We start from the raw sequence: 24,760 nt of genomic DNA on the forward strand, positions 1-24,760 counted from the left end.
AGGAGGTGTGAGCAGGGCCAATCATGAGATTTTTACAACCACAAGGTAAAGGCTATATAACTATACAATCATGATCAAAGATCAAGGCAGCTGAGTTCAGAAACATCAGGCATTTTCCTCTGATCATTTTACAATACACAAAAAAGGAAGAAAAGCATGTATATAATGATTGTATAATAATAATTATTTGTTCATTCTTAACTCTCAGTTACAACTGTAAATAAGGCAAGTCCCCACCCTGGGCTACCTCGGTCAACATCAGGCCGGAATGAAACTCCATTTGTCAGAGAGCCCTGGTTTGGGTTAGGGTTCTACATTGCTGTGATTTTGCCACCAAGCAAAAGCATTGCCCTTGTTTCTTCATTATCTGCTTGGGATTTTAGAATCTAGGATTATTCTGGAATTCATCTAGTTCAAATTAAAAACTTCAAGAAAAGAAAATTTGCTTGAAAATATGAACACGTTCTACTTCTCAGATGTGAAGCTCAGAAATTCTCAACCCAGTTGTTGGCACCTCAGCTTCACCACCAGATGGCACTTGGGACCACACCCCCTGGTCTTTGACAGAGATTGATGGAATTTAGAGGTGTACCACCATTTCCTTAACCATCCAAGTTATGGCCATGTCATTTCAGAACCGATTCTTATTAAAGGCAAGGAGAAAATAACTTATTAGCTGTAAATAAACAAAACCAAAGAGTGGCTTGGAACATAATCCCAGTCTGTAGCTCACACAGGAGTCCACATATTATTCTCCCTAGTGTCATCCTCTAGCTTTCTCCCAGACAATGTCATCTTCTGAATAACAGACTGCCAAAAAATCCCTAGTTTAGTGCCTGCTCCCCATCTGCTGGCTCATCATGGCTAAATCCCACCTTCCCTCCATGCTCAATTCTCCAAGGCTCAAGTAGCAGTTTGCTCAAGTGCCCTCTTCCTAACTCATCAAGCAGAGGAGCCTCTGTTTCTACCCAGCTGGATGCCAAACAAAAATATGGCTGCCATTCTCCTTCCTTTCCTTCCAGCAGATTTTCTGAACCAATTGAGAGAACTGGGGGACATTCACTGAACACTTCTTTGGATGTTAAAAACTGCTAGTCTAGATTTCTCAAAGCATTAAATTCTAAATCTGGTCAGGTTTTCTTGACCTCTCCTTCTCAGGTGAAGAGTTTTAAACACCAAACTAAAGTTGGCAGAGCTGACCTTTATTTGTTAGGGAAGGGAATTCTCCTTGGAGTAATAAAACCAAATAATCATCACCCACATATTTTGAACAGTTCTACTTTTCAGTCAGATACAAAGTTTCCCTAAAGGCTCTTCTGAGAGCAGAGAGAAAATGATAGGTTTAATCTTCCAGTTAAATCCATGATAAACTCCTGGAGACAGGCCATGTGCATCACTTTTTAGAATCTGGTCCAAATTCTGTTTTTCAGACATTTCATTACACAACAGTCTTCAGATACAGTCAGCAGAATGTTCTCTCTGGGCAGAAGATGGGGAAGGGGCATGTATCAAGTAATGTTTAGCGGGAAAGGATGTCAAATTTCTCCTCCACAAATTCAGTTTCAAAGTTATGAGTACAAAATAGACTCCCCAAAATATAGAAAGAACCTCCCGTAACTAATCATGAATTGAAAAGGTGGATTCCTTTAAACCTTCAGTTGAAGCCAATTTTCAGGCTAATGAGTCCCTTGGGTTTACTAGGCACATATATAATTTGTTTTATTTAAAGACATAAAAAGTGTTCTGGGATTGGTCTGGTTTGGAATTTCAGATTCTGCAGCAACCACGAACAAGGCCTGGGCTCTGCTCAAACTAGACAACAATTTTGTTATCTGGGCAACTCCCTGTCTTCATGAGATTTCAGTCACCTCATCTTCAAGTGAGATCTCATTGTGCTAATTGTTTAGGGTTTCCTCATGATTCTGTATTTCGCCCAACTCTTGAGGATCAGGACAGAAAAACACACAGGTCAATAAAACCACACAGCAAAATCCAACTGGTCTCTTCTGCTGCTTATTCAAGTTGAAAAACCTTAGAATCAGAGAATGAGAGAGTAAAGACAGGACAGAGGCTGAATGCAGATGTATCACCAGCACCACGACTTCCCAGGGTCTTGAGAATGAGCATCCCCTTGCAAAGCATTTGCTCCTACAGAGGTTATCACAGTGTTGTTAAGCAGAGAGAGTATAGGTTCCCCAGACTCGGGAGAGCAAGCTACTTCCACTGTCAAGGGAAACTGAGTGACCTCAAGTTTGAGATTGTCAGATCCATGAGTCCAACAACATGCCCCATTCCATATTTTTTTCCCAATCAGAGCCCTAACTTTGCATGATGAACATAGCAAGACAGTGAACTCAAATGATGTAATTCAGCAACCCATACCATTACATTTTGTTTCATTTTCAGAAATAACCCTGTGGCTATGAAAACTAATAATCGTCTTTAGTACCCAATTTGTGATCTGGTATGTCAAGATGTTCTAGGTTCATCTTGCACATATCCCACCCCAGACCTGGACTCAACCATTTCTCTAAGAAGCACTTATTCCAAAACCACAACCTGAATGCTGGGAAAGCTCATTGCTACTGGGCTGGTCATTGTTTCTAGGCATTTTCAGGGGATACAGCTAGTGTGTGTGTGTGCATGCATGCCTTTTAATATATATTGAAAGACAAAACACCTCATGCACTCATACTGATATTTCCAATAATGATTTAGGATTACAGGGTTTTTATTTAGCCTTTTCAATATTACATCTGTTTCTCATTTTATCCACACAGGGAATCCTGGTTCTTAAGGACTTATGGGATGATAGCATCAGTATAATGCACACTCATTTGCTTTATCCAGCTTCACACATACAAGAATCTCAGAATAACCATACTAATACTGCCATCACCAATAACGACTAGTTAAAAAAAAGTTGAAATACACTTTTTGCATATGCTATTCCCATTTCCCCATTTAATTGTACTATATATTGTAAAATCATAACAATTACTTTATAATCATCCCTTTTAAACCTCATTTGATCTTATATAAGATCAACTATAAGTAATGCAAAATAAAAATAGAATTATATATTTAATGCTTACCATCAGTCTCAATGTTGATGTCTTTCAAGTCATTTTGTTTGCCTGAAGTCATTCTCTAGGACAGGGGTCAGCAAACTATGGCTCACGCCTGCTTTTGTAAATAAAGTTTTATTGGAACATAGCCATGCTCATTTGTTTGTTATCCGTGGGCACTTTCACACTACATCAGAACTGAACAGCTGCAACAGAGACCATACGGCCTGCAATGCCTAAAACAATTACATCTGATCCTTTAGGGAAAAACTTTGCCTACCCTGCTTTAGTAGATTCCTCAGGAAGGGCTCATGGGAACAATATTCCCCAAGTTCTTACATGTTAAGTTTGTCTGTGCCCTTCATACCTGGAAGTCAGTCTGTGCCCTTCATACACGGAAGTCAGTTATGGCAGATAAAAAATTCTTGGCTCACATTATCTTTTCTTGAGTATCTGAAATGTGACACCATTTTCTTTTGAAATAAAGTATTGCTGTTGAAGTCTGCTGATGATCCAATTTTCTTTCCCTTATAAGTCACATACTCTTTTTGCCTAAGTACCAAAGAACTGTTTCTTCTTTGAATTTTAGTCATTTTACTAGAATGTCTTGGTCATTCTAGGTGCATTATGAACTCTGAGCAATATGTAGTGTACTGGTTTGTATATATTATGTCCCCCAGAAAAAGCCATGTTCTTTGATGCAGTCTTGTGGGGGCAGATATATTAGTGGAGATTAAGCTGGAATGTTTGGATTAGGTTGCTTCCATGGAAATGCGCCCCACCCAACTGTGGGTGATAACTCTGATTGGATAATTTCCATGGAGGTGTTACCCCACCCATTCAGGGTGGGTCTAAATTAAGCCATATAAATGAGCTGACAAACAGAAGGAACTCGGTGCAGCTGAGAGTGACATTTTGAAGAGGAGCTACAGCCAAGAGGGACACTTTGAAGAATGCACAGGAGCTGAGAGAGGAACTGCAGTTTACAGAGACATTTGGGGGACAGCCTTTGAAAGCAGACTTTTGCTCCGGAGAAGCTAAGAGAGGACAAATGCCCCAAAAGCAACTAAGAGTGACATTTTTGAAGTGCTGAAGCCTAGAGAGCAACATCCTGGGAGAAAGCCATTTTGAAACCAGAACTCGGAGCAGACGCCAACCACGTGCCTTCCCAGCTAACAGAAGTTTACCGGACACCACTGGCCATCTTCCATTAAAGGTACCTGATTATTGATGCATTACCTTGGACACTTTATGGCCTTAAGACTGTAACTGTGTAACCAAGTAACCCCCTTTTATAAAAGCCAATCCATTTCTGGTGCTTTGCATTCCGGCAGCATTAGCAACCTAGAATATGTAGTTACAATTTTTTTTTACTTCAGTAAATTTTTTTGAATTATAGTTTTTAGTATTTGTTCTATTTCCTTGCTTTGATTTTCTTCTTCAGGGAATCCTATTATATGTAAGTTGAACCTTCTTTGTCTATTTTCTCTTTTTTATTTCTGTCAGATTTCATAACTTTCTCTCCCAACTCCTGTTTTGGGCCATGACAGATTAATTAGTATGGAACTAGGTTTCCCACTGAAAATAAGGAAAATGTATCAAACGTACAAAACAACTGTTTATAGACATTGGACAATAGCCAGCATAGGACTCTGATCTCAGAGAAGGGAAACAAAGTGAGCCCTACAATCATCCTGGCTTTCTGCCTAGAGGAACTTTTCCAAGCCACAGCCCAGGAAGGGATGACTCAAACAAAGCATGGCAGTCTTCCTGAGCCATGAAGACACAGAATGGCATCCTGAAATTCATAGGGCACAGTACTGGAAAGGAAGGAACTATGCAGAGAAACAGCTCCAGAAATCTGCATGGGTATCTGTTGCGGATCAAACTGTATCCCCCAAAAAGATATGTCGGAGTCCTCCCTCAGTACCTGTGAATGTGACCATATTTGGAAATAGGATCATTACAGATGCAATCAAGTTAAGATGAGGTCATACTGGAGAGTGGGCCCTAAATCCAAACACTGGTGTCCTAATAAGAAGAGACAGAGAAATACAGAGACCCATAGGGAGAACACCATGGAAGGACAGAGGTAGAGACTGAAGTGATGTGACAACAAGCCAAGGGGTGCCAAGGATTGCCAGTAACCACCCAAAACTGGAAGAAGCAAGGAAGGATTCTTCCCTAGAGCCTTCTAGAACTATGAGAGAATAAAATTGTTATATTAAGCCACCCAGTTTTTGGTTATTTTACAGCAGCTCTAGACTAGACTCCCCTTACATCTTTGGCTGAATACCAAGTCGCATATGCCACAGAAGAGATGCCATGAAGCTGGGTTAAACACAACTACTAGCTGGGGAACAATAAACTGAACTAATACTGGAGCTTGTAAAGGGCAAGAGACAGAATTCTAATTAGGCAAAGTAGAAAAACCACACTGAATACCTGGGGCATTCAGTATGGACCCCAGAAAGGCTACACCTTAGGAAAAGGATTAAACTAACCCTATAGAAGAGGTTACTCTAGACCACCAAAACAACATTTAAAAATAAGCCTCAAAAAGATTAAGGTGATCTGTAAGTTAATTCTCTGCTAGAACAAGGTCCAACATAAATTAAAAGAAGAAAACAAAATCCAGCAATGTAACTTTCACAGTGTGTACCATACTTTGCAGGTACTTACTAGATCTGCAAAGAACTGGAAAATGACCAATAATCAGGAGAAAAACCAGTCAACAGAAACAAACTCAGAAATGATAAATAATGGAATTAGCAGATAAGGACATTAGAACAGCCATTATAAATATGTTCCTATACTCAAAGACGTAAAGCAAAATATGAATGCGAGAAATGATTACAAAAAGAACCAATGGAACTGCTAAAGATGAAAAATATAGTATCTGAAATGAAAATTTCAATGGAAAGTATTAATAAAAAAAGTCACTGTAGAAAAAAAATCAGTGAACATAATAACTTGCTACAGAATTTATACAAAAGTGCAGAACAGAGGAGAGAAGTAACAAGAAGAAGAAATAGGAACAGAGCCCCAGTGATCTGTGGGATAGTATCAAGCAGTCTAAGATACATACCTCCCACAACCCAAGTACATGATATCTATAAAAATCCACTTTAGATAAAGAGGTTAAAAGCAAAAGGATGGGAAAAGACATATCAGGTAAGCACTAATTATAGGATAACTGGAGTAGCAAAATTAGTATCATAGAAAGGCTTCAGGACAAAGAATGTTGCCAGGCATTAAGAAAGATATCTCATGACAAAAGGGACAATTCATCCTCAATGTGTAAGTAGACAATAGCAAAACTTCTAAACAGATGGAGCAAAAACTGACGGAACTGTAAGTACACATATGCAAATCCACTTGAGAGTTGGTGATTTCAATATTCCTCTCTCAGTAACTTATATAGAACAAATGGAGAAAAAGCAATAAGGATTCAGAAAACCTATCAATCGATTTGACCTAATTGCTATTTATAGAACATTACATCCTACAAAGTATACATTGTTTTCAGGTGTACTAGGACCATTCACTAAGACAGACCATATGCTAGGCCATAAAACAAGTCTCAGTAAATGTAAAAGGACTGAAAGAGTCTGAAGTATGTTTGCCAGAGCACAATGAAATTAAGTTAGAAATTAATGACAAAATGACAACAGTGCTGAACAACAGAAATACAATGCAAACTGCATATGTAATTTAAAATTTTCTACTAGCCACAATTTTAAAAGCAAAAAGAAACAGGTAAACTTAATTTTAATAATATATTTAACCTCAAATAACCAAAATATTTTCTTTTCAACATGTAGCAAAAATTATTGGTTTTTTTTCATACTAAGTTTCCAAAATCCAATTAGGAGTTTTAAAGTATTTTACACTTACCACACATCTCAATTTGAACCATTCACATTTCAAGTGCTCAGTAGCCACATGTGGCTAGTGACTACCATATTGGAAGAGTGCAGCTCTAGATAGTAAGTTAACATGTTTTATACACAGTGATTTTACAACCCACCAAATACTAAGTTACTGAATTTTTTTTTCAAAAAAAATATCTTGCCTTGAGACATACATGACTTAAAATATTTAGATCGTTAAAAAATGTCATGTTAACACATTATCAGGGTTGCTAATTTGTCTTCAAACTTTCACTCCCTTGCATTCACTGCTACTGGAGTGGGCAAAACCCTTCCCAGTGCTTGTCACTGTTTTCAACTTGGTCCCCCACATACTCCATGACTACCTACTGACGACTTTAGTGTTCTCCCCTTTTCTCAGTCTGTCTGATGCCCCATTTTTTCCTCTGCTTTCTCCTACACAGACAAATACTGTGCCTGTTGATAGTCTATCCCCACCCACTCATGTTTTGGAGTTCCTAGGGATATCCTGTCATCTTAGTTACAATGTAACTGTTGCCCACAGGTTTCTGGTTGCTGTGTTTTTATGTGGAGAGTAAGAATACCCCAAAAGCCAAAAACTATCCCAGCTATTACCAACTTCCCAGAATTTGATTTTGTAAAACATATGTATGTATATATGAGTCTGATAAAAACTAAACTTTTCCTGAAAGATAGTATCTGAACTCTCCTGCTTGGCCGTATCTGTAGCTGCAAATGTGAAATAAAGGAGGCCCAAAGAAATAATGTAGGAAGGATTGCAGGCACGGTAAGGAACCACATAAAACAACAGATTCCCCAAAGGGACATATATGGACATTAAGGGAATTAAAACTGGTTCAAACAACTTCTTTATTCTTTATTCAGATGTTCAGAAAACTACAAGCATGAAATTGACTTTGAAATACAACGGTTATTGCACCAGCTTCAAATCCTGCTTTGTGAAACTGGAGTTGTATTCTACTAAGCATTTCTCCTTTGCCGGGGGCACTGTTAGGCACTGTTAGAAGGCACTAGAAAAATGAAGATTAAAAAAAAAAAAAAAAAAAAAGAAGGCACTAGAAGTACACTGCAAATGGAAGGGATTTCACTTCTGGTGCAGGTGCTTGTCCTTCTAGCTCCTCTGCCAGTGATGTAGGGGAGACCCAGTGGCACACTCTCTCCACAGTTTTGCTGGCAGCCCAGTAAGTAAGCAGCTTTCCTCCAAGTTTCACAGACACCACAGCAGATAACTTCCTAGCTAGTTTCACTAGCTCCCACTCTGCCCACCTCAGACTGTGGCACCTCAGCAAACGTCTCCATCTAATGAACCACACACCCTCTTCAATGAGGTCTGAATCTATGCCTTGGAGGCAGGGTATCTTCCAAGTTTGCTCCTTTTCTTGGGCACACTTCCTCAGCCATAGAAAATAGTGGCTGCTCCCCAACTCCTATATTTTTAGAGATCTCTTTGCCCGGCTTAGAGATAGTTAATCCCCTATTACTAGTTAATGATTCTTCATATTGAATTCTCCCTGTTCAAATTACTGATGTGGTCTGACTGGACCCTAAATGATATCATCGTCATTTGTAAAATTTGGTACAGGATGTGATTTTCTAAATCACTGAGAAAATTAAATTACAGTCCACTAAGGAAATGATAGGAATCATTGAGAAAACCTAAAACACGATCACAGAAAATCCAAATCAGTAATTAGCAAAAAAGCAAATGTATTAACTTCCCTATCAAAATGCAAAAACTCTCTTAATTGAAATATAAAAACCAACAAGATATGTTATTTATGAGACACAACTAGAAGTAAAATATGAAAGTTAGAAATAAAAGGACAATTTATCAAACAAATGTAAACCAAAAAAATGAGAAATTCTAATATCAAAGAAAGTAACATTGAGGCAAAAAGCATAAATAGGACAAAAAGAGTAACTTTAGTGGTCTTTCTTATGGTTTGCACCTAAAAGATACAAGTATTTTGATAACAATATCAAAAATATACTAAACAAGAGCTCTAGAGAAAAGAGGCAAAATTGAGAGCAGTAACTTTAACACAACACTACTACTCTATGGAATTTGAATAATATAATTAAATTGCCTGAACAGAAACACATTCAACTCTCTCCCATACAAAATGAATAATCCTACTTTTCAAACATCCATAGAACACTTTTTAAAAATGGTTAGATGCCAGGCCCCAAAAACCTTTCAATAAATTCTCAAAAGTATTAACTACATAGGCCTTATTTTTTCTTTCCACTAGGTAAACATCCTACAGGTAGCAAAAGTTAAAAAAAAAAAAAAAAAAAAGCCAACCACGCAGAAATTTTTAAATATTCTTAATTACTGAACCAAAAATTAAAATACAATGACAAACTACTTAGAAAAAAAGACTGCTACACATCAAAATGGTTGGGACATTGTGCCAGTATGAATGTATTATGTCCCCCAAAACGCCATTATCTTTGATGCAATCTTGTGTAGGTAGACTTATTAGTGTTGATTAGATTGTAATTCTTTGATTGTTTCCATGGAGATGCAACCCACCCAAACTGTAGGAGATAACTCTGATTAGATGATTTCCATGGAGGTGTGGCCCTGCCCATTCAGCATGGGCCTTGATTGGTTTACTAGAGCACTATATAAGCTCGGGCAGGAGAAGCAAGCTTACTATGCCAAGAGGGACACTGAAGAAAGCACACGAGCTGAGAGAGGAGCTACAGCTTACAGAGACATTTTGGAGATGACCTTTGAAAGCAGACTTAGCTCCAAGGAAGCTAAGAGAGGACAAACGCCCCCAGAGCAACTAAGAGTGACATTTTTGAGGAGCTGCAGCCTAGAGAGCAACGTCCTGGGACAAAGTCATTTTGAAACCAGAACTCCAGAGCAGATGCCAGCCATGTGCCTTCCCAGCTAACAGAGGTTTTCTGGAAGCCATTGGCCATCCTTCAGTGAAGGTACCTGAATGTTGATGCATTACCTTGGACACTTTTATGGCCTTAAGACTGTAACTGTGTAACCAAATAAACCCCCTTTATAAAAGCCAATCCATTTCTGGTGTTTTCAAAAGGGCAGCATTAGCAAACTGGAACAGACATGAACATATTTATACCTAGAGATAATTCAGAAGCCTTAAATGCATTCATTTGTATACAAACAAAAACAAAATAAAAAACACCAGACTCAAAAGTTAAGAGGAGAAAAACTCGAGAAGACACAAAAGAAACAGTAAACACTAAAAGAGAAATTAATACATTACAAGACAGAAAATCAGAATTGATAAATCCAAACACTGGTTTTTTGAAGACTAAAAATAAGATAACCTTAGCAAGTCTATTCAAGGAAAAAATAAGAAATGGTAGAACTAAGTAAAAGTAACTTTCTTAGAACTAAGAAGTGGTAAAATTAATAGAAACGAGCTTTTGAAATCTTTATTACAATTCTCTGCTAATAAATGTTTAAATTTCAATGACGGCTTCCGGAAGAAGATGGCGGCATAGAGAGGAGTGGTAGTTAGTCCCCCTGGAACCAGGAACAACTAGTAAATAATCTGGAATAACTGCCAGGGACAACCGTGACTGTCCACACATTGTACACCAACCTGGATTGGGAGGAATGCCTGAGAGCGCAACATAAAATCTGTAAGTAAAAACTGCGGACCTGAGCCAGGAGCCCCCTCCCCCCACAGCAGCCCAAACTGCAAAATGTCACTGTAGCAGAAAGCAACACTGAACAAGCATTCAGTCCAGCTTCAACTGGGGTTTTTATTAACAAATGTGGACTGCTCAATACAAGCAACAAATCCCCAACAAGCAGACAGAGGTTTTTAGTGACGACTGACCTTAAAGAGGCAGAAGACTTCTCTGTCCTGAAAGGGGGAGCCCAGAGGACCAGGTGCTATCTCTGGCCAACGGGTGAAACTGGGGGTGGAGCTGTGGACTGGCCTTCAAAGGGGGCTCTCTGTTCCTTTTTCTCTCTCAACCCGAGCGGCTCAGTGGAGAAAGCCTCAGCCATTTTCAATTTGCAGTGCTCTGACCCAGACAAGGGTGGAGATAGCAGAGTCAGAGAGACAAAGAACTTATTTAAAAGCAGATGATAACTCCCTACTGGGTATATCTTCCCTAAGAGGAAGGACATGGTACCCAGCTCTACTACTGGCCTTCCATTTAGAACCAGACCCCAGAGCCCAAACAGAAACTAAGCGGGCCACACCTCCTTACACCAGTCAGGAGCAACCGGCTGACAGCACCACCTGCTGGGCAGGTTAGGAAAAGCACAGCAGCTTGAGGCCTCACAGGGTGTTTCAATCTTCTAAGACACACCCTCAGGGAAACCTGATACTGAATATTGCCTCCTTCTGAGACCTGAGACCATTCTGGTCTGGGAAAACCTGATTGGGGTAACCAAGGAAACCAGATGCCTAGACAACAGAAAACTACAACCCACACTAAGAAAAACAAAGTTATGGCCCAGTCAAAGGAACAAACTTACACTTCAACTGAGACACAGGAACTGAAACAACTAATACTAAATCAATTCAAAAAGTGTAGGGAAGACATGGCAAAAGAGATGAACTGTATAATGAAAACACTGGGTGAACATAAGGTAGAAATCGAAGGTTCAAAAAAACAACCGGCAGAATCTACAGAAATGAAAGGCACAACACAAGACATGGAACACACAATGGAGACATACAACAGCAGATCTCAAGAGGCAGAACAAAACACTCAGGAACTGGAGAACAAGACACCTGAAATCCTACACATAAAAGAACAGATAGAGAAAAGAATGGAAAAATATGAGCAACGTCTCAGGGAATTGAATGACAACATGATGTACTTGTCATCATGGTATCCCAGAAGAAAAGAGAAGGGAAAAGGGCAGAAGCAATAGCAGAGGAAATAACCAATGAAAATTTCCCATCTCTTATGAAAGACATAAAATTACAGATCCAAGAAGCACAGAGTACCCAAACAGAACAGATCTGAATAGACCTACGCAAAGACACTTAATAATCAGATTATCAAATGTCAAAGACAAAGAAAGAATCCTGAAAGCAGCAAGAGAAAAGCGATCCATCACATACAAAGGAAGCTTGATAAGACTATGTGCAGATTGCTCAGTAGAAACCATGTAGGCAAGAAGGAAGTGGTGTGATATATTTAAGATACTGAAAAAGAAAAACCGCCAACCAAGGATCCTGTATCTGGCAAAACCATCCTTCAAATATGAAGGAGAGTTTAAAATATTCTTTGACAGACACCCTCCTCCCCCCTCCCTCCGCCGTCCCCTCCACACTCACTATGAGAGAGTTTGTGAACAAGATACCTGCTCTACAGGAAATACTAAAGGGAGCACTACAGACAGATACGAAAAGACAGGAGCAAGAGGTTTGGAACACAATTCTGGGTGATGGAAGCACAGCAATGTAAGTACACTGAACAAAGATGACTGGAGTATAGTTGAAAGAGGAAGGTTAGGAGCATGTGGGACACCAGAAGGAAAGAGAAAAGATAAAGACTGGGACTGTATAACTCAGTGAAACCTGGAGTGCTCAACAACTGTGATAAAATGTACAAATATGTTTTTACATGAGGGAGAACAAACGAATGTTAACCTTGGAAGGTGTTAAAAACAGCGTGGTATTGGGGGAAAAATACAGTCAATGCAAACTAGAAAAAACATTCTTCAATGAAATGGTTTTCTAGAAAAGTATAGATTACTTAAATTTAGTAAATAATAAACATAAAAGGAGGAATTTATTTTAAAACAAAATTTCAAACTTTTATTTTACATAATTTTCTTGTTCTTAGTTGCTAGGGTACTAGACTAGCTAGAAGGAAAGAATGAAATGGTGAAACTGTAACACACAGCATCCTTTGAAATTTGTTCTATAGCTATTTATTGAAATTGTAATTTGAAAGCTATACCTTTTTGTATATATGTTATATTTCACAACAAGGAAATAACTGAAATTATAGTACTATAACTCATAACAACTTTGGAAATTTCCTATATATCTCCTTGTTAAATCATACTTTGAATGATATTACCTTTGTGTATATATATTTCATAATAAGGAAATAACTGAAATTGTGGAACTATAACCTAAAATATTTTTTGAAATTTGCTCTCTACTTGTTCAATTACACTTGGAAAGTTATCATTTCTATGTATATATGTTATATTCGACAATAAAAAAATATGATTTAAAAAACAGGGCTAGGAACTCAAAAGTTTACAAGTACATTCCTTCACATTTTCATGGAACATATCACTACCATGCTATAATACAAATGTTTAATGCAAAGAAAATTATATCCAGTTATCCTATTAGCTTTGTAGAGCTAGCAAAATGCCAATGTTAAAACTTGGCTGACCATGGCCCAAAAGAAGATCAATTTCAATCATGTGGAAATCAAAATTCCTAAATAAAGGATTAGCAAATCAAATTCTTAAGTACTAAGAGGGCAGTCACAGTTTTAGGAGTAACGCATCCTGAGGACATCACACACACAAAAAATGTAAAAACTGGGAGGATGCATCACTGGACAGTGTAGGTCTATACTCTATAATCACTTTAGGGTATTTTTTCTTTGATACTGTTTTGCATTACCTCAAAAATTTCAAAGAAGGTGCTTGCTCATGGTGGTAGTTTCTTATTGCTCTTTATCACATCCATCTTATGTCCCAAAGCTAATGAGACTGGAACATCCTTTTCAACCCTAGCTTTAACACTAATAATGAATGAATGAATGCCTGTGAGAAAATATGTTAAATATGAATGTTCAAATAGTCACCAAAGTCACTCTCAGAGTAAACAACACTGGGCTTTACACAATACTAACACAGAATGATAGGCATGTGTTTACCGATTAAAGTGGCACAGCTACGTGGCAGAAGCATGAACAGTTCACAGTGCACCGAGACTGCCAGTTTTGAAATCATGTGATTCTTAGCGATTTTTTTTTAGGCTAGAAGTATGTGTATTACTTCAAATTTTGTGTACCAAGTTAGTTTTATTATTATTGTGTTGAGTATTAGAATCAAGTTTAATTCAAGTCTACATAAAATGAAACTGAACTGTAAAATCTTACAAAAAAAAAAATATTCTACCTGATTCCAAGAGTGCAAAGAGGGCTTAATGTTGGAAAATCTAGTAATATAACAATCAACAAATGAAATGAGAAAAATGTATATGACCATTTTAATAGATACCCAAAAAGTATATTTGACAAAATTCCAGAGCCATTCCTAACTCAAATTCTAAAAATTAGAAATAGAGGGACACAGCCATTCTGGATAAAGAATACACAGCCAACTTAAAGGTGAAAGCTATGGACATTCCCATTAAAATAAGAAACAAGAAAACACAGGACCATCACTGTTATTTAACATTTTTCCAAACAGTTCAGCCAATAAAACATGCAATAAAAATGAAATAAATCTATAAGAGAAAACATAATTATTTACAGATGATAGCAAAGTATTTTCTAGAAAACCCATGAGAAATCACCGGGAAAAAAGTCTTGAAAGTGAGTAGATACTAGGAAAATATAAATGTATGTCTCATGAGACAAGAGAATTCTTACTTCTCAAATCTGTTCACTCACTGTCATCACTACTGCCTCTAACCTAGTTGGAATCACTACTGTGGCTTGCCAGGATTACTGAGTCAGGCTCCTAATAAACCGGCTTTCCTGTCTCCAGCCTGGTGAGAAATGACAGAGTGTGGCTACAGGGATGTTTTGAAAACAAGTCTGATCATGTCATTTCCTTGTTTTGAATCCTCCAATAGCTTCCCATCACACTCAGAATAAGATTCAAATTCCTTACCATGGCCTTATATATGGCTCTATACAACCTGGCCTCAAAAAGTGCCATTCTTGACATACTGGCCACAATGTCCTTGTTTCTGTTCCTCAAACACACCAAAGGGGCTTTGTGTTAGCTATACACTCTGGCTGGGATGCTCCTCCCTTGAACCTCACAAAGACGGCTTCTTCTAAGATGTCAATCACATCTTATCTTAAATGTTACCACCTCACAGAGAGCTTCTTTCATCACCCAATCTAAAGTAACTACCAGTCACTATCTCACATTACCCTATTTCAATTCTCTCCATTGAATCCAAACTTCATGATATGATACTTTTCCCTTTATGTATAGGTATAGTATCTCCTCCACTAACATCACCTTCATGAGACCAAGAATTTTGTCTATCTTAATAAATGTTCATTTCCAATACTTAAATAAGTGCCTTGCACATAAGAGGCACTCAATACACGTTTGAATTTTAATTGTCTATCGTTCTCAACAGACTGTAAGCACAACCAAACAGAAACCATGCCTATTTTATTCACTGTTCTATCTCCAAGACTCTAGCACAGAGTATATATTCAGTAATCATCTGATGAATGAACGAATGAGTCCCTCTTCCCCTACCTTTGAGCTCCTAGTAATCTAAAATTGGACAAACTTTTTTGTTGAGTCCAACACATTGTTGGCCTATTCTGAGCTTATAACCAACTAATATTTTCCTAAATCACTTCATATGAACTGCCAAAAGTTAGATCTCCCCACCTCTACCCTTTCCCCAAATCCTACCCTTGTGTGACTGACTTGTTAAGCTAAATGCAGAACTTTTAATGTTTAATGACCTTTTTTTGAAATCAACATTTCAAATGCCTTTGTTAAGAAAAATATTCACAAGAAAATAGCAGTCCAAAAAAAATCAAATCTTCTGAGTCCTAATCCATAAACTGCATAAGGAGGATGGGCAGGGAAGAGACCCCCCCCTCCCCCCGCTTATTATACTGAAAAAAAAAAAAAAATTGAGGTATAAAAAGTTAATCTGTGTTGTCATGGTATAGACAAATGACCATTTTATCAGGTCTACCAAAACTAATAAAGACACAAAAGGATTGCCTCTGAAGCTTTTAAAAGTCAGAATACTGGATCGCTGTTTTGATTATCAAAGAGTTACTCGTTAAATGACACAGAACACATATATGGTGGTTTGTGGGTGTAAGTATCTAATTTTCTCAAACAAAAGGCTACATTCTTAATTTTTAATGTTTTGTTTTTATTCAAGAGTTTACTCATAGGCAGCACTTTAAAATCAGGATTTTTAAATTAAAGGCCAAAACTAAAAAATTTTGCAAATATGACATTGCTAAAAGAATGATCGTCTTAATAATTTAAACCCTAAAATGTCCTGTGAAGTTAAAGTCTTTATACACAGAATTTTTAAGATGGTATCATTTAAAATAAACAACCAAAGAACCACAGATCGTGGGCAAATTTGTTGATGACAATAAACATCAGTCTCAGCCTTCCAGAGTATGAAAACCAGCAATTAATTCATCCTGTGACAGAATATAAACTTTGCTTCAGTATTTTGACTTTAAAGTCTCTTTCTCCAGCAGCAAATCAGCATATCTATGCTGAAGTTCCTTTTCTCTTTCCTGTTGCCGCTGAACATCTTCTTTTAGACACTTGAAGACACAAAAATATTAGATAATTATTTTATATGGAAATACAATGAAAATTAAAAATACCTCATGGGATATAAATGAAGCAGATCTGGTCAAGACTAGGGCAAATCGGGCCCAAGGGTAAAGGCTGAAACTGACCGTGTTAAAACTTCAACTTCCATGTGAGACCAAGGGAAAAGATGTTCATTTGGTGCAGGATCTATATTTTCTAAACAGTATAACTTCTACAATCAGTTTTTTCAACCACCACAATTACACGGAACTTTGAAAAGGAAGTGAGTGAGATATGGTAGGTTTGTATAGGTTAGAGTGAAATACTGACACATCCCAAAGGAATTTGGGTGGAAAATAAAAATATATATGCAGGGCCGCCCTGAGGAGCTGGGGGAAAATGCGGAATTGTTGGACTTCCTCACCTGGATTGTTGCTGATGTTCTCACAAACATTGAAGACCGATGGTTGAGTATGCCAAGCCCTCTATCATGGGACTTGCCCTTATGAAGCTCGTTACTGCAAAGGAGAGGCTAAACCTGCTTATAATTGTGCCTAAGAGTCTCCCCCTGAGTTCCTCTTTGTTGTTCAGATGTGGCCCTCTCTCTCTCTAGCTAAGCCACCTCGGCAGGTGAACTCACTGCCCTCCTCCCTACATGGGACCTGACTCCCAGAGGTATAAATCTCCCTGGGAATGCAGGATATGACTCCCGGGGATGAATCTGGACCTGGCATCATGGGATTGAGAACATCTTCTTGACCAAAAAGGGGAGGAGAAATGAAATGAAATAAAGTTTCAGTGGCTGAGAGATTTCAAATGGAGTCGCAAAGTCACTCTGGTGGACATTCTTACGCACTAGATAGATAACAATTTTTAGGTTTTAATGTATTGGAATAGCTAGAAGGAAATACCTGAAACTATCAAACTCCAAGCCAGCAGCCTGGGCTCTTGAAGATGATTGTATAACAATGTAGCTTACAAGGAGTGACAGTGTGATTGTGAAAACCTTGTGGATCACACTTCCTTTATCCAGTGTATGGATGGATGAGTAGAAAAATGGGGAAAAAACATTAAATGAAAGATGGGGGGGGATGATTTGGGTGTTCTTTTTTACTTTTATTTTTTATTCTGATTCTGATTCTTTTTGGTTTAAGGAAAATGTTCAAAAATAGATTGGGGTGATGAATGCACAACTATATGATAGTACTGTGAACAGTCGACCACTTATGGATAGACCATTTATTTGCCTGGGTCTATCCATCTACACACAGGCAATTCTTGACTGGAAAGTCAAAAACATTAGGCTCTCATTGAAAAAAGCCAGGCAGTACCAACTTCAGAGACAGCCTACACAGGAAAAAAAAAAAAAAAAAAAAAGAAAAGAAAAGAAAAGCCCTGATAATTATTTGCAGCTTTCTTTCTAAGCAATCCTGCAAGGCAATATATAATATTACCTCTAGTCTCCGGGGAATAGCAGAATCTTCATGTTTCTTGAGTTCTTCAAAAGTGCGTAACTCCAAGTAAGCCTGCTCAATTTGGTCCCATAAGTCATTCAACTGTTTCATGAGCCCCATAGCACGAGACTGGTAACCCCCAAGTAAAATTTTCATCTTCTTTTCCATCTTTGCAGCTCTCTTGGCTTCTGTTGTCATGTGACCCCTATTTATCTGGGGGGGGGGCAGGGGGAAATCACGTCAACACACTGAGAAGAGTAGGCTACGTAACGGGCTAAAAGGCACCTGTTGTTCATTCATGTGCCTCAAGGCAAAAGTACACTAGAGCTCCTTATAATTCAAGCACTTTAATACAAAATTTGGCTTAAGAAGGGTATGTCTTCCAACTAAAGAATTATAGATTAGTCCTACATAATCTATTTATAATAATTTCACCCATGATTCAAACCCAAAACAGGTATGAATTTCAGAGTATCGGGAAAACTCAACTCTATTTTCTAAAAATGATTTCTGCTACCATTCATCAGCACTGATGCTGAGACTGGCAGTGGCAACCCATTTTCATAATCTACATCTCAAAAATGCACTTATGTATTATACATCTAATACATTTTTAATAACTGAATAATATTCCATCCTATTAGTATACCACAGTTGTGATCAAACCATAACCTCCTCAAGGCTAAGCCTACTTATAACTGTGCGTAAGTCTCCCAGGGGAGTCTCTTTGTTGCTCAGATGTGGACCCTCTCTCTCTAAGCCCACCCAGCAGGTGAACTCACTATCCTCCCCCTACATGGGACATGACTCCCAGGGGTGCGAATCCCCCTGGCAATGCGGGAAATGACTCCTGGGGATGAGCCTGGACCCAGCACTATGGGACTGAGAAAATCCTGACCAAAAGGGGGAAGAGAGATGAAACAAATTAAGATTCCAGTGGCTGAGAGATGTCAAATGGAGTTGAGAGGTCACTCTGGAGGATATTCTTATGCGCTATATAAATACCACTTTTTAGTTTTTGGTGTGTTGGAATGGCTTGAGTGGAATACCTGAAGCTGTCAAACTGCAACCCGGTGACCTTGATTCTTGAAGACAACTGTATCATGTAGCTTGCAGAATGTGACTACGTGATTTTGAAAACCTTGTGGCTCGCACTCTCTTTACCAGTATATGGACAGATGAGCGGGAAAACAGGGACAAAAAATAGATGAAGAATAGGGTGGGATGGAGGGGGTAGAAAGTTTTGGGTATTTGTTTTTGCTTTTGTTTTTATTTTGGAGTAAGGAAAAGGTTCAAAAATTGATTCTGGTGAAGAACACACAACTGTATGATGGTGTTGTGAATAACTGTACACTGTAGATGGATGCAGGGTATATGAATATAGCTCAATAAATCTGTATTTAAAAAAGTAAATGAACAATGGAAGGAGGAGGGGAATGGAATGTTTTAGATGTTCTTTTTTATTTTAATTTTTATTTTATTTTTTGCAGTAATGGAAATGTTCAAAGACTGACTATGGTAATGAATGCACAACTATATGACAATACTGTGAACAACTGATTGTATACTTTGGAGGATTACATGTTGTGTGAATACATCTCAATAAAATTGCATTAAAAAAAACCCTCAAAGTTTAAAATTACTAGATTATTTTTATAATCTTAATTCTAAATTTGACATAAAACCCATAAAGGAAAAAGAATATCCTATTTGGCAACATTTTTTTTTTTAATTTCTAAGGAGTGAAAAGACACCATAAAGTTAAGAGAAATGACAGTTTTCCTAATAAAGACATACAGAGATGGGCTCTCTCTCAGATCACTCTACAAGTACGGAAAGAGAATTTAAAAGGTATAAATTCACAGAAGAACAATTAATAGAGAAATTTCAACAAAATTCTGCAGGTATGGTTACTGACAGAGTAGAGTAGAAAAAGCCCCAGCTGAGAGGGTTAGAGAAGGAGAAATGAGTGAAGTGGAAGGAAGGATGTACAGCAGAATCCCATTAATATAAAATTTCTCTAGGGTATATTCTATGTCCCCACAACAAAATCACTTTGTGTTTTAAAGTGATCTGCAAATGCTTGTTTCCAATCTACAACGCTTAAAATTGTGACGTCAAATCCTTAGGAAAAATTACTTAATCCATGTTAAGTTCTTTGTGTCTGTCTCTCAAACAGATTTCAACAACTGACTTCTAAGCAACAAAAATTAGGTAGTCTCAGGATAATGTACACCAAAATGATACTCTGTAATTTAAAATAATGTAATTGAGAGCACCCCATAACAAGGAAGACAGTGTGATAAAGTAAATACCTTCTTTTCTGAGATATTAAATGTGGGGATGAGGGTAAATAAGCAAAAATAGTACAACAGGAAAAATACTGCCAAATGCAAAACAAACACTGAATGTGAAAACTTTACCTAGGAGGTTTTTAAAAATGTTTAGAAACAATATAATCACATATATATGGCTTTCCACGATAACAACTTTGATAACATCTGATCTTAAAAAAAAAAAAACACAATCTCAATGCTTTATGGTTAGAATATTTAAGAATGTCAAAAAATAAAGTATCCCATAAAATGTACAATTCCGTACTTCTACTAGAAAAGTATTACTTCATATCTATTCATCACCAGCTTAGTTTTATGAAAAGTCAAAGTCAAATAAGCCTAAAGTAAGGTGGGGAGCATGCATATATGCGTCTTAAGAACTACAGATGGATGTAGAATTAATTTAAATAAAGCTCCTTTAAAATATTAAACTTCCCCACTTAGGGAATTACTGACATTCTCACAAGCATTGGGGACTACCAATTTAAAAGGCTTAGCCCTCAATCTTGGGGCTTGCCCTTATGAAGCTTGTTACTGCAAAGGAGAGGCTAAACCTACTTATAACTTTGCCTAAAAGTCACCCCCAGAGAACCTCTTTTGTTGCTCAGATGTGGTCTCTCTCTAAGCCAACACGGCAGGTAAATTCACTGCCCTCCCCTACTTGGAACATGACTTCCGGGGATGAGCCTGGACCCAGCATCACGGGACTGAGAAAGCCTTCCTTACCAAAAGGGGGAAGAGAAATGAAACAAAATAAAGTTTCAGTGGCTGAGAGATTTTAAATGGACTTGAGAGGTCATCCTGGAGGTTACTCTTATGCATTATACTGATATCCCTTTTAGTTTTTAGTATATGGGAATAGCTAGAAGGAAATACCTGAAACTGTTAAACTGCAACCCAGTAGCCTTGATTCTTGAAGATGATTGTTTAGCTATATAGCTTACATGGTGTGACTGTGTGATTGTGAAAACCCTGTGGCTCCAATTCCCTTTATCCGGTGTGTGGACAGATGAATAGAAAAATGGGGACAAAAATTAAATGAATAATAGGGGGGATGGGCTAGTCTGGATGTTCTTTTTTACTTGTATTTTTATTCTTTTTTTTTTTTTTTTTTTTTGGAGTAATGAAAATGTTTAAAAACTGAATGTGGTGATGATGCACAACTATGTGATGATACTCTGAACAACTGATTGTACACAATGGACGACTGTATGGTATGTGAATATACCTCAATGTAACTGAATTTTAAAAATAATTTTAAAAAACTAAGCTCCTTTAAAACCATTCATATCTTCAGCATATTATAAGTTAGTAAGTTTTTATTCCTCTGCAATTTACTTCAAGGATAAATCCATGTAAATGGTTATTGTTCTTTACAAAGCAATCATTTTCCCATAATAGATAAACCTAAGTAGGGTCTGTGGCAATGACACGTCTTCTAAGACAGAGTGAGGAACTATGATTGAAGGCAGGCAGCACAGTGTGGTGGCTAACAGTCAGTCACTTCTACAACCTAGCACTGCTACTTGGGAGCTATTTTCAGCTGGTACAATCTACTTAACTTCTGTGTGTCCATATCTCCATCTGTAAAACAGCAATCATTGCTAAAATGTGTTATGAGGAAAGGAAATGAAATAAGCTTCAGTGGCAGAGAGATTCCAAAAGGAGCCGAGAGGTCACTCTGGTGGGCACTCTTACACACAATATAGACAACACTTTTTGGGTTCTAATGAATTGGAACAGTTAGCAGTAAATACCTGAAACTATCAAACTACAACCCAGAACCCTTGAATCTTGAAGAGATTAGGTAACAATGTAGCTTATGAGGGGTGACAATGTGATTGGGAAAGCCATACGGACCACACTCCCCTTTGTCCAGTGTATGGATGGATGAGTAGAAAAAGAGGTCAAAGAAAGAAAGAAAAAGAAAGGCACCCAGTGTTCTTTTTTACTTTAATTGTTTTTTTTTTCACTTTAATTTTTATTCTTTTTATTTTTGTGTGTGTGGTAATGATAATGTTCAAAAACTAATTTTGGTGATAAATGCACAACTATATAATGGTACTGTGAACAACGGAATGTATACTTTGTAAGACTACATGGTATGTGAATATATCTCAATAAAATTGAATTCAAAAAAATGTGTTATGAGGCTTAAATAAGAGAACATATTGCAATTAATGTTTTATAGGTACTAAGAGTTTAACCATTTTCCTCCCCTCCCTAATGTCTAAGGATGAGACTTTAAAACTTTCTTTAAAATTCCAACTTTACTGTGAACCACTGATTGTATACTTCAGATAGATTGTATGGTATGTGAATATATCTCAATAAAATTGCATTAAAAAAAATTGTAATTCCAACTTTAATAAAAGACTACATGGATCTACCTATTACCGAAAATAAAGCAAGGAAAAATAAGGGTTCTTTCATTTCCAGGGAACAATTTGCCTCTCTGAGGACCACCAGACCAGTGACACGTATTGAACATCTTCCTACAATGTAACACAATTAGAACGTGGCCTTGCAGTGCTCCCCAAAACTACGGGGAGACTTTTTAACCTGAAGTTCAAATTCAGGCCTTAATGAGTTGAAGAAAATATCCAAGTACACTTGACCCAGCAATTCCACTCCTAGGTATATACCCAAGAGAAATGAAACCATAAATCTACACAAAAAAATTGTACACGAATGTTCATTACACACCATAACCAAAAGGTAATATCAACCCAAATGTCCATCAATTGATAAGTGCATAAACCAAATGCAGTCTATCCATACAACAGAATATTATTACACTATAAAAAGAAAGTAGTACTGTTATATGTTACAAAATATGGATGAACCTTGAAAACACTATGCTAAGTGAAAGGAGCCAGACACAAAGGTATTCTATGATTCCACTTATCTGAAATGTCCAGAATAGGCAAATTTAAAAAGACTGAAAGTAGATTTGTGATAGACTTGGGCTGGGCAGGTTGGAGGAGAATGGGGGGGGGGGGGGGGTGACTGCTAACAAATACAGAGCTTTCTTTTTGGGGGTGATGAAAATGTTCTAAAACTGATTTGGGGGTTGGTTGCACAATGCTGTGAACATACTAAAATCACACTGACTCATATATTTTAAATATTTGGGTGAGTTTTATGGTTTGTTAATTATCTCAGTAAAGTTGTTACCACTAACAATAAACTAAAACAAAAACAGGTAGTAGAAATATTACCTTCAAGAAAAGAAAATCCTAATCATTAATACTGCTGGATATAAAAATCCAAGAAACTGTTTCCCCAGAAATCAAACACAGCACTGAGTCTAAATTCTATAAAGGTGACAGAGGAAGGAATAAAATTTTAAAAAGCAAAACTTTAAAAAAAAAACTTCCACTCATAAATTTTACAGCACCATCAAGGAGAAAAGATAATAATTTGTACTCACTTTCTCCCAATTCAAATATTCTTGGAACGTGTCTTTATTAAAGCCAATAGTTTTCAACCCAGGCTAAATATTAAAATTAACTGTGGAGATTTAAAATCTACCTATGCCCATATCCTACTCCTAGAGATTCTGATTTAAATAGTCTCAGACTTCCATATTTTTTAAGCCCCTAGATGATTCTAATGGCAATTAGGATGGAGAATCCGTTTTAACCATACTCATAACAGACCTACACCAACCAAAAAGTCCTCATTCCTAATAAGTGTAAGACTAAATCCATGAGGTCCATCAAGTTCCTTATGTTCTGAGATTTCCCACATCAGACCCTCACAATCACACACGGATTCAAATACACATTCCAAAAAACCTTAACAGTATACAATTTCAAATTAATACATACAATGCTTTTTAAAATTAGTCATACAAATCATTTTCATTTGTTAGAATAATTCAATTTTTTATATGATGACTGCACTCCAATGGATTTTCAATTTCCAGGTGGCATGACAGCATAAGCAAGGCACCAGAAAGTGTTCACTTAGTAATCAAGGTACATTTAGTACTACTGCTACCCTCTATCTGGGAATTACCTTACCTCACCTGATACAGTTAAGTCATTTATTATTCCCACACTAACAGAAACTTTAAAACTGCAAAGTTGCTAGCTCCCATTTAATGCCAACAATTTTACTTAATTTAGCTCAAGTTTTATGTAAGTCTTCTGGCTAAAACACTGTGCTAAGATTTCAAGCAAACATGGAAAAGAATTACAGAAGAAAAAATTTAAGTACAGGACAAATTATTTTAGTCAAATTACTATATAAAGTTAGTCACTAGAACTATAAAGAAGAAATAGAATATAGCCTTTAATACGCAATTTTAGCTTCTAGTTAACATATATCTGCCATGTGATTTATGAGAATGTAAAGGAAGACACTTACAAGCTTTGTAAAATGCAACCTATGACTGTCCAATATGCTTTAGAAAAACAACTGTCTCTCAGAAATATTTAAGGGAGGGGGGCTACATTTAACAACATTTTAAGAAGTAGAGGAGAATATAATTAATTACTTGGAG

The 24,760-nt window shown here is 37.2% G+C and overlaps 1 protein-coding gene across 1 annotated transcript in view; it reads right to left on the reverse strand.

Annotated features, from left to right (window-relative positions):
• Positions 1–15,798: 15,798 nt before the first annotated feature.
• CDC5L (cell division cycle 5 like) overlaps positions 15,799–24,760 on the reverse strand; it is a 56,225-nt gene continuing 47,263 nt past the window's right edge. Inside the window, exons 15-16 of the mRNA XM_037843569.1 lie at positions 17,915–18,127; positions 15,799–16,468 (exon numbers count right to left, since the gene is read on the reverse strand). Coding sequence (XP_037699497.1) covers positions 16,364–16,468; positions 17,915–18,127 — 318 coding nt within the window. The 3' untranslated portion in view covers positions 15,799–16,363. The remainder of the gene's footprint in view (positions 16,469–17,914; positions 18,128–24,760) is intronic.

This window comes from Choloepus didactylus, chromosome 7 (assembly GCF_015220235.1).
Source record: "Choloepus didactylus isolate mChoDid1 chromosome 7, mChoDid1.pri, whole genome shotgun sequence".
NCBI lineage: Eukaryota > Metazoa > Chordata > Mammalia > Pilosa > Megalonychidae > Choloepus > Choloepus didactylus.